An 11,425-nucleotide genomic window follows, 5' to 3' on the forward strand; every position below is an offset into this window, starting at 1 on the left:
GCAACAAATGCAAGTCCTTAAGGAAGGGGGAACAGTTGGGACCATATGATAAGTAGACAAATGAATGATGATCTTGATTGAATTCCGATCATCGAACCGATGAAGCGCGGAACGATTTCTGTGTCGATATTAACCCGTTCACTGTTGAACGGTACAGTATAAATTCCCATACATACGGCTGGTACTACCTGGTGCTGACCAAAAGGAAAGCGGGCTCTGGAGCTCAGGTTATGCTTACGAAGCATCTCTTGACAAAACAATGCGATAGCGCGGTGAAGGGACAAAGAGTGACCAAAATTATGTTGAATCGCTGAACTTTCGACGCAATTTGTCACTCCACAGTTGTAAAAAGTAAGTACAAATGCGATTTTCTGTTTTGTTTTCGTGCGAAAGGAAAAATTTGCAAAATGTTTGCGTAATGACGTGATGGTTCGAGTTAGATCGATGTCACAATAGGTCACATACGTGTTTAAAGAAAACCTCCCTCCAAAAGCTTTGGTTGATTCGGTAAGCCTTGGAGAATGCTTCTAGAATTGTTATTGTACTGGCATTTTACCGTGAGGTTATCAATTTAATTTCTCTAACAAGGCCTTCACATTTTCGATCGTAAACAGCATAAGCGCCGGTGGGAATTAATACAGCCGTTTGTGTCTGCATTCAGCTGACGTGTGTGTGAACGGCTGAACAAGAATCACGAGATCGTAAATGGACCGTGGTGTAAATTTACTAGCTAGATGAACTGCTTAGTCATGTAGACACCGCTCTATCCTACGCAAAACATCACATGCAGTTTTTAAACCCGCTCTCAAGGGTCACCATTTAAGGTTTTGTTTTCTACGACTACTTCCTTTAATATCAATTCTGGAAATCTGTGAACATCTTGAAACAAGTCTCTTCATAAATTCTGTTGTTTCGAACCACTAGATTACTAAATAGATCGTGAATTTTGTGTGTCAGGACCAGTCAGCAACTGAGGTCAGTTCTGAAGAAGGTAGAGATATGAATTTTTATTTGTTTGTAACAATTGCTACAAGAGTATTTCAGTAAGGCTCCTGTTCTTTAGGCATTTTATTCTAGGAGTAACTTAATCTGCTTTCGAAGCAACTTTCACCTCACATATAAAGTTTACTTCTCGAACCATTTCATTTTCTAGCTTCCATCACTGAAAAATGTGTGTATTCAGAAACCGAATATTCACATAACTCTTTCAGTTGATAGCCACCATACATTCAAGAAACCCATCTGAAAAGTTCTCAGTCAAACAGCAGTGAGTAACCCGTCTTTCTGAAATCCCGTTTGAATTATAATATTTCTCGATCTGAACACTGTCTTAAGAATTTCCTATCAGCGATCACGTTTATGAAATCTCGTTTGAATCAGTCCTTAGTCATAAACAGTCATGTTAGAATATTCTGTAAGTTTAAAGGCATGTTATTATATGAAATCCCATTTGAGTCAGTTCGTAGTATGTAGAATCTATCTCAAGCAACCATCCCCTGCAAGGTACGATTTTCCTTTTTCTGATGCCAGCGAGGGTGGTTGCTTGCGATAAATCTTGGTTTATTAATTTGCGGTGACAGGTTTGATGTAGCTGCATGAGTTTATTTTCACTGTTGTGCCATCTGTTGAGTTTGCATGCTCATTAGCAAAAGTACAAAGGTGTACTAATATGCAGACGCAAGCACAAACATGTTAGTAGAAAGTGAGAGGTTGATTAAGTCTTGGGCGGTTTGTCCCTTTTTTGGTTTAGATCTCAGCAGATGTGTTTTCCTGTTACGCTGAGTCTCGCTCTAGCCTCACTTCCTTGAATTCAAGGAACGCTTTAGGGTGCTCCAATTATGGAGTTACAACACTTGGTTCGGTAGCTTCTATTTGGGGAAGGTTTTGTTATACAAATTCGTAAAACAATGAAGTTCAACTCCATTTTCTTACATGGCACCAAAACTCCACCTTTCAATGTAACGAGGACTTCGAAACACTATTCTTTTCAATAATTTTGTCGCTCTTTTATCCGTAGCTTTTGTTTTAAAAATAGCTGAATCGCGATAAAAGTAGCCTGCGAACGCAGACGCATTTCCGGCTGTCGCTTCTCTTCGGCGGAGAGAAGCGACAGCCGGCTTTCGCAGGTTACGATAAAAAGGACCTTTACAGAAAAAAACTGAATTGTCAGAGTTGTTGAAAATTTCGAGTCATATGGCGAAGAGTATCCGTTGCAATAACATAGAGGAACTGTTTAAATTAGTTCGAGTACTTAAACGAGAAATCGAGTTATCGACGTTCTACTATTCAGCCGTACAACAACACTTTATGCCCAATTGATGCAAATGTGCTTACTCAGCTTTTGTTCTTGTCACGCAACACAGCTAAACATTAATACCAAAACTGATGGAAGGGAAGGCTCCAAGTGATCAAGCTCGCAGAAATAATGAACGAGAAAGAGGCCGAGTTCCTCCATATCAACAGCTAGCTGCAGACATAGCTCGACCTCTAGCTGACCTCCAAGTTCTCGGAAACACGGGAAACGATGATGAAAGAATAGAACGTGACGCTAGCATTAATGTCGATAGTACGACTGAAAATACGATGGATATTCGCCAAGAACCTCGCGAGGAAGCACAAGAGAGGAAGCAACGACAAGGCAAAGCCACCACATATCAACAGCTCGCAGAAGATATTGCTCAACCCCTGGCCGAACTTCAAGTTTCTGGGGCCAGTAATGAAAGAACTACTCAACACGAGGCTGGGCAAGAACCTAACGAGCAAGGACAAGAAAGGAATCAACTGCAACAAAGTGTTCCACCAAATCAACAGCTAGCTGAACGACGAGTTCCTGGGGACAACAATGCTAACCGCGAAGCTGCCACAACCGTAGATGGAAGAAATGAAAGTGAAATCGAAAGTCGTCATAGGTCAACAGAACGCAAAGAGGAAGTCCGAGGAAGCAAACATTACGCCGGCATAGCAACAGACATATCTGGCCAATTAAGAGTGCTTCGTGTACCGGGAATAAGCGACGAGAGAGATTTGCGTCGAGAGGTGAGGACGCAAGCACAGCGACAAGCTTCTGAGTCTATTCCACAACAGCAATCTCTCTCGGAATACGATCCCGACGCAACGTGCGGCTCAGGCTATGAATATGAAAGCTGTAGACGTTTGAGTGAATACAGTGCGGGAGAGATACAAAGCGAAAGTGATCAAGGCCTGCAATTGGCTTCAATTGGCGAAGGGGAGTCTACAAAGTCTTTTCCTCAGCAAGAGTCGGTTTCCGAATACAATCCAGATGCAACTTGTGGCTCAGGCTATGAATATGAGAGCTGTGGTCGTTTAAGTGAATACAGTGCGGGAGAGATGCAAAGTGAACGTGATCAAGGACTGCAATGGGCTTCAATTGGCGAAGGGGATTCGACAAAGTCTTTTCCTCAGCAAGAGTCGCTTTCCGAATACAACCCAGATGCAACTTGCGGCTCAGGATTTGAATATGAAAGCTGTGAACATTCAAGTACTCGCAGTGAGGAAGGGATGAGAATTGAAAGCGGTTATAAAGAAGGGTGGCCTTTGAGTAACCAAGGCGAAGCTACAAAGTCTGCACCACAACAAGAGTCGATCTCAGAATACAACCCAGATGCAACTTGCGGTTCAGGCATTGAATATGAGAGCTGTAGATACTCAAGCGGACAGCCAAGTGAAGCAGGAGAGTCGATTGCAGACCAAAAATCTTTTTCAGAATACAACGAAAACGCCACATACGATACGGGCAGTTACAGGGGTGAATTTGACACCTTCGCTGAGTATTCAAACGTTCAGCCAGAGACTGGGAGTTTTGAAAGTAGCGACCAAGGAACTGGTGGGAGTGGTGGCTTTTTGTCTAAGCTTCCAGTTGAAAGAGAGACAGATCTAGACGCATGCACTAAAGAAGAGAAAAACACGCAACTGGACAGCTGTTATTCTCAGCCAGATGGAGAACCTACCTCGAAACGAATTAAACCCAACCCGGAAATGACCGATCAACAACTTTCACTTTCTCGTCATGAAAGGAGCGATACACAAACGGTTCCCATTGATGGTGTTGAGTTTCCTCGGTCACACGGGTCTATTTCAGGGATGTCATCGGTAGAATCCGAGCATTACGAGCCTTTTGCTGAAGCAGAAAATCGAGAATCTGCGTTACAAAATAACGTGGTCCACGCAAGAACTAGAAATGATGAGGCTCTGAGTTCTGAATTTGAGCACATGAATCTAGAAGACAACAACAGTGTCGAAAGGAGTACAGTTTCCGATTATTCGATTGGCTCTCAATCTAATCAAGAGAGAGATCTGCGTGAAAGGACTCACACCCTTCCCAAAGATTTGGAAGATGGCCGTGAACGATCTAATGATGTAGGTTCTGACGAAAATGCTTCAATGGCTCGCAGATATCCTCAGGGCGCTAGACCAAAGACAAACGTAAAGTTACCAAAACGAAACAAACCCAAAATACCGAAACCGAACACCAAGAATGCTTATGCTGAGCTTGCTAAAGATGTTGCTGGAGACTTGTCCGCCATGAACGTACAGCTAGGGGATACAAAGCCTAGAGATCGCAGAGTGACTGATGAACAAAACGGACTAAGACATGAAGACATGGTCGATGGTAGCGCTGTTCAAGCTCAACATCAACAAGAAGACACACAACAACAACAACCGAGCTTGACAAACAGTGAGCGGATAACAAGAGATGTTCGCAGCGAGATGGAAGATACCTCGATGACGGACGGTACACAATCTGAGGACTCAAAGACGCGCGCAACCTTGCAACAAACGCATACCGCCTCGCGACGCACGCGAGAAACGCGGGAAGCCGCGGAGCGTCGAAGACAAGAACTCGAGGAGCAACAGAGATTGGTAGACAACATGGGACCTGAATTACAAGCATTGGTAATTCAGATGATGCTGCGTGACGAGGAAGAACTTGGAGGGGGTCATGTACTCCATGGCACAAACTTAAATCCTCCTGTTCCACCTAGACTGCAATATCAGAGACGTGGTGAAGGCAGAAATCAAGGGGGAAGTGTTCAAGGTGCTTCGCAACAACCTGGCGGCAGCAAATCTAAAAAGGGAAAGAAGAAGAGCAAGCGGCATTATGTAGACATAGCTGGTATAATAGCACCAGAGCTCGCGGCAGTTAATGAAGCGCTGATGAACGGGCACAGTGAAAAGCCGGAACAATCAACTGAGCTTGGAGAAAGAGAGGAAGATTCTAATGCAGCAAATCAACTCGCTGGCGGTCGTTCATTGAGCCAAGAAAGGGCCCCCCATCGCGGTGGCGCTCGTAACGTTGACGTTAATTCACGTGATCAACCGTTAGGCAATGGAAGGTCGTCACGTGACGAGTCTCGTAATCAAACGTCCTTACCTCCATCAGCGGCAAATCAGCGACAAAGACGAGGAAACGGCAATCGACAGCGTGGTAAGTGACCGTGTTAAGAACACAGACTTAAAATATGGTTGCTCTCTTTACTGGCGTCAAAGCTTAAGTAATGAAATACAGTACATGAAAGCAGTTATAACGTTTGCGACTGGAGCCTAGAACCCTAGAGCGTTAGCAACCTAGTCTGCGTAGTAGGCCCAATGAGGGAAGGGGAGGGGGAGCGAGAAAAAAAGGAGGACTGGGGAAAGGAGCTCTCTTTCTCTTTCCTCTCCCCTCCCCTTTCTCGCTCTCCCTCCCCTCCCTAGTTACGCCTGCTACGCAGGTTATCAGCATCCAAATGAAAGCTATATCGAGTTGACAAGTTCAAGTTTATTAAAACTCTCTCTGGCAGTTGAAAAAAACTGAATTAACAAGCTAAATTTACAAGAGATAATAAAATAAATAAACTAATCTAATAATACTAACAACTAACTAATTGAAATATTTAAATGTAAAAAATTCCTCCGCTCTCCTGGTTCTACAACTAATTAAGTTTTTGAACAAGTAAAATTGCTGCGGGGTTGTCCTTAAATCATAATGGCAGCTATCTATCTATCTAAGTCTCAGCCTCTGGGAAAATTATATTAAGCGCTCTTTTGTGGACTGTCTCGATTACATCAGACAGGTAACCCGGAATAGACTGCCACACTGGTACTGCATATTCCAGGACTGGTCTCGCTGTGGTTAAATATACCTTTTGGATGTTGGCATGATGAACACCTGCTCTACGCAATACCCTTGAGGAAAACAGTTTCTTACAAGCTTTCTTTTAAAAAAAAATGTACTCGACGTGGCTATTCCACTTGAGGTCACTGTCCATGAAAACTCCCAAAATCTTGTAACTTGTAACACGCTCTATCACATTATCGCCTATTATGACTGGTTTTAGCAAAAAAAATTGAGTAGTATTCACCTGCAGTGCATTCCTGTTAATATTGCTTACTGAAAACAAGCTAAAACCTTAGCTTTTGGCAGCCCCTGAAGAAGGTTAGTATTGTCTAACCGAAATATTGGGCAATAAAAATTGGGCAATAAAATTATTTTAGCTGTCCGATCAGCCTTGCGTTTGATTTTACGTTCTAGCTTTGGGGTCTGAATGAAATCTAAAATTGTGTCCTTTCAAATGGAGGTGCATTTCTGCGGTACAGTTACTATGCTGTGATGTTATGCCGTACAAGGTGGCTGTAACTTTTGAGTCTGTGGATGAAATACTTAAAACACACTTTCATGATTGGTCACACCCTGTGGTGCTGTTATTATGCTGCACAAAGTGGTCATATCTCTTGAGTCTGATTAAAATCCTACGGTGTGACCAGTCAAACGAAAGCTACCGACTGAGTAGAACTTTCTGTTGCAACTGTTTATTATGCTACACAAGGTGATCAGTTCTAACTTTTGAGTCTGTTAAATTCCTTGTTTCACCTGCCGAGCAGTGTTTTCCTGAGTTACCCTTCGTCTTATTGTATTTTCCAAAGCGAAATTTTGCGGGAAGTGTGTGCTGTTCCGAAAGTGTACGCCCTTTAGAACAGGACTTTCCCGGGGAGTAGATGACCTCGCAACTTATTTTCTGTTGCCTCGTTTTCAGGCGCTGGTGCCGCTGCCACAGGGCGGGGGCCTGGAAAGGAGAACCAAGGACAATCACGGAAGCAGAAAAAATCCAAAGAAGACGAAAACAAAAGCGGTTGGTCCCAGATGGCCGAAAACATGGCGGCATCTTTACAAGATTTAAACGCTCGTCTGGAAGAACAACAGCGCCAACAACGAGCTTCTATTAATGGAGCTGCCAGCAGTTCGCTCGAGGAAAGATCCGACGAATCCTTGACACGTAATGCGGCCAGTGTCGTTTCGGATGATGGTACTTCGTCACACACTCCCTCGAAGAATGGTTATAAGTAGCCCTCATACACATATTTACAGGGGTTATTATTAAATAGCGTTGTATTCTAACCTTACCTGCGATTACGTCCGATGTTTTTCTTTATGAGTCCCTCGAAAAAAGTGTGTCTCGAATTATAGCAAATGAAATAGAGTTCTCTATTCAACACGTCAGCGACCACCCATGTATTTGTAGTTTATCTAACTCATAGTTTTGATCTCAAAATCACTAAGAGTGTGAAACCGACCCTATGTACCCACACCGCATGCCATAGGCATCTGTCTGGTTTCGTCTAGAGTTCCTCACTGCCTTTCTTGTGTTTTTTTTGGTGATGGGTAACACCCCAACGCCTTCCCCTCCCCCTCCCACCCCGAAGCCACTCCTATACTAATCTTTGTGTGTAATTGCAAAAACAGCCGTGGAAGAGACTTTACTGCTTCTTTGGTTGGGTAGCTCCTTACGTAAGGAAATAATTTAGCTTAGTGTTTGGCATAGGAAAGACCACTGATCTTTATATCCAGTGAATAAAAACTCATTTCGGTGGCAAAAAGCGTGAAAACAAGGACGTTTTTGTGAAAAATAAACGACAACTCTGCCTTCAGGAGGCTTGCCTCTAGAGAGTATTCAATTCGTTTTATTTTCCATGTTTCTATGATGTTATGGCGACAAGAATGGACGTGTAGGAGAACAAAAAGTTGTTGTTTAGAAGCTATCCGTTGTCGAGTCTTTCCTCTGCTACTTCAAGTTCTCCCACTTTACTTAAGGAGTGGGTCACGAACTGTATAAAAACACGGGGAGAATGATTTCCCTTAGCATAGCCGAGGAGAAATTGACCTTGATTTTAGAGAGTTCTAGACAAACAGCTTTCAAAAGACCGCTCGACAGAGAACGCAATAGCTGGATTAAAAAGAAAGCCGATCAAAGTAAGCATTAGCAAACGAGTTCAGTCGTCTGTGAAACAGCTCTTCTGTTTTGGTTGTTTGTGAATGGTAGACGGAATTTTTTTAATGGAATGGGACGATGCGACACAGTACCACGTGCATTTTTAAAATTCTTCAAAACGTTGAAGTATGATAGTGAATTGAATTGTGTTAGTAAAAGTTATTCTACAAATTAGATTGCCGATTGACTGTCGTAAAGCCAAGACCACAGTAATCACTCTGGCCAATCAAAACAGATGCATACAGGGCAACGAACCAATCAGAATTCAAAACAAATACACGTAACCGGCGCCAAGCGCGGGAAAACACGTGCGAGTAAGTCACCACTGGTTTTGGTTTTTCTTCTCATTGGTTGAAAAAGTGGCTCGAGTTTACCTAACCAATCACAAACGCACAGCAAAGCAAACGTGAACATATTGAATACCGTCCCCCTCCCCTCCCCCCTCCTCAGTGTTACGGCAAAAAACTGAACAAAATGACTACGCCTTGCTAAAAATTAGTATTGTATTGAAACTGACTCAGTAAAAAAATATATATAAACGTTTATTGTATAAAAAGCTCTTATATTCGTTGGGTTCTGTTGAAGGAATAAGTTGCTGTTCGTCCTTTGCCTTCTTGCACGGCTAAAATTAGAGTATTTTAAACATTCGCCATGCATGTTGTCTCCGCTTGATGGCCCCCGGCTTTTATCGAGGCTGTTAAGAAGTTCTTGCACGTTTGAAATTTTAGCGTTAATTTTTGAGCTGAACTAGAATGCCTTTAGTGAATCTTTTTTGCAAATTGCAAAGCTTCTTGGAAAAGTAAAGAAGGTTGGCCATCGTATGTTCTTGAGATGGAAGTTTTGCTAAACTAAATTCATGTCGTACCGCAGTCGTAAGAATAGTAGTTCCATGCTTGTTTTTGACGTGATATAGCTTTATTATTATTACTGTTATCGTAATCATTATTATCACTATAGCGAAAATCTGATTGGCTATTAGCAGCCATGAGTTGAGCATTAATAGGACAGTGTACGCGTCATGCCTAAGCAATAGACCATTTCCGAGTTGCTTTGAACCTCATTTTGAAAGCGAGGCTAAGTGCAAAGTTTTTGTTATGAAAATTAGTTTTCATTCATATGCAAATATAACTAATTTTCAAATGAAAAGTTTTGCACTTAGCCTCGCATTCACAGTGACGTTCACGGCAACTCGCAAATGGCCTATTGACCAGCAGGCGCCATTGCGCGCGCTGTAATAGGACACTTACACTTCACGGCGTGAATTTGTTTTGTATATCACATCCATTTGTTCTCGGAAATTGTAAAGGCTTGTTATGATTAATTGGTAACAGGATTTGTTGTCGTCAAATTCAGTCTGTACGTAATCATACTTGAAACACTGGGAACAAATCGGACTATTATTAACATTATTATTAGCCTGGGTATCGAACGAGATTGATGGTTCACTTGCCGTCAGCAGATCAGGCTTTATATTACGAAGGGTAAAACATTTACTTTGCACCAATTTAACCCTCCTTGCTGTAAATACGCATGGTTCCGTTGTAATTATGTTATGTCTCGGTATCATTGAGTGACAAAACACGGCAAAAACCATGAACTGTTAGGCACATTATGTCTTATGTACTAGTAAAAACCCAAAGATTAGGTAGTGCGTCCCAGGCTCTCTCTCCTTTGCTAAGTTGGTGATGATGTCATCCGCCCCTGCAAAATCTGCGGGGGATGCCAGATACGTGTTCCAAGCGATTCATTTATTGTCCCATACAATCTGGACTCCAATCTGTATCAGGTGTGCGATCTTTCTACGTCGAACGCAATTAACTATGTAAAAAGGTTAAGTTTTGTAAACCTTGCAAATAAAAACTGTTTCCATTGGGAATAATAACCTAAAGCATATAAAATATACATGTAGCGGACGGTCTTTTAACCTGAAGGTCACTTATCAGTCGAAAACGTTCGCTTTTTTTTCTTTTAACTTTTTTAGCCTTGTTATATAGTATTGTAAATTTTAAGCGAATGTTATGGAGAAACCTCCCTTTGTTCTGAAAATAACAACAAAAAGAATAAAAACGATTTACCCTCCCATTTCCGTTATCTGTATCCCCGTTTCCCATCCTCGCAGTCCGATTTCGCCCGAAAATCTTCGTCCTCTCCCGACTATCTGTCCCTCGGCCTCCGAGGTTGCCCCTTTCCAATCATTTGCAATTGCATCCCAGTTTGCAGTATGACTAGTCCAAACGGGTCCTCATCAGCTCCAATTCTTTCTTCTTCAAAGCTTGTGGTTAGTGACTCAAAACTTGAAATCCAGAACTCTGTGTAAAAAGTGAAGCCGTCGATGCTCGTTGCTCACTTCTTAAAATATGGCGTCGCCCGTTTCTCATTTGTGGCAACGTTGGGCGTGTCACTCTGAACGGCCGCTACATTGGCTGGGAAACAAGGCGACGTCAGTGGAAGGTACATTAGTGAAGAAACTTTTGAAGTCCTTTAAAAGGCGACTGAATGTACTACATTGTGACTGGGATGCCATGACCGATTCAAGGGTTGCATGTACTCGGCTTTCTAGGGCTTAACCCGATTTATAAAATTAAAATCGTCAACTTGCTGTTGTTTGTTTCGTTTCATTTTCCGTTGTGTACCGTTAACATCAAGTTGCTGGATGGACGCTACTGGTTCCCTTTTCATTGCGACCTCGGTATTTTTCTTTACCCATGTCTGCAGCGTCCACAGCGGTGGATGACATTTGCAGACTGCAGACTGTAGACTGCAGACTGTTAATTGTAAAATAATACACATTGAAACATAAGAATAAAGGTGACGCCATCATAAATAAAGCAACGTCAAAAAAAAAAATGGAAATCAGCCTTGGCCTGGGGCCCTGGGTACGAGGTTGATTTTTCCCGCGTAAACTAGGAATGTCTTTTCCTTACTTAGTATGCTTCCTTCAGAAAACAATAGCTCGGGTTCCCGATGAGACAAAGAGAAACGAGCCATACCATCGCCATGTTTTCTTTTACTTTCTTAGAAGCCTGGGAATAAGGGTGCCACAGGTAACCACAGTCACAAAAGCCTCCTCGAAATAAGGATTTCTACGGGAATTAATCGTACGATTCATAAAACGTTGAAAATTCACGTAAACTGCCATTTAATATACATACCTCAGAAAG

At 42.4% G+C, this 11,425-nt stretch overlaps 1 protein-coding gene across 1 annotated transcript; it reads left to right on the forward strand.

Moving 5' to 3' along the window:
• The first annotated feature begins 218 nt into the window (after positions 1-218).
• Positions 219-7,492, forward strand: LOC146453760 (uncharacterized). The gene is made up of 3 exons (XM_085096235.1): positions 219-351; positions 2,364-5,446; positions 7,032-7,492. The coding sequence occupies exons 2-3, from the start codon at positions 2,386-2,388 to the stop codon at positions 7,340-7,342; spliced, it is 3,372 nt and encodes a 1,123-aa protein (XP_084952361.1). The 5' UTR covers positions 219-351; positions 2,364-2,385; the 3' UTR covers positions 7,343-7,492.
• Positions 7,493-11,425: the final 3,933 nt, after the last annotated feature.

This window comes from Pavona decussata, unplaced genomic scaffold (genome assembly GCF_977016875.1).
Source record: "Pavona decussata unplaced genomic scaffold, jaPavDecu1.1 SCAFFOLD_324, whole genome shotgun sequence".
Taxonomy (NCBI): domain Eukaryota; kingdom Metazoa; phylum Cnidaria; class Anthozoa; order Scleractinia; family Agariciidae; genus Pavona; species Pavona decussata.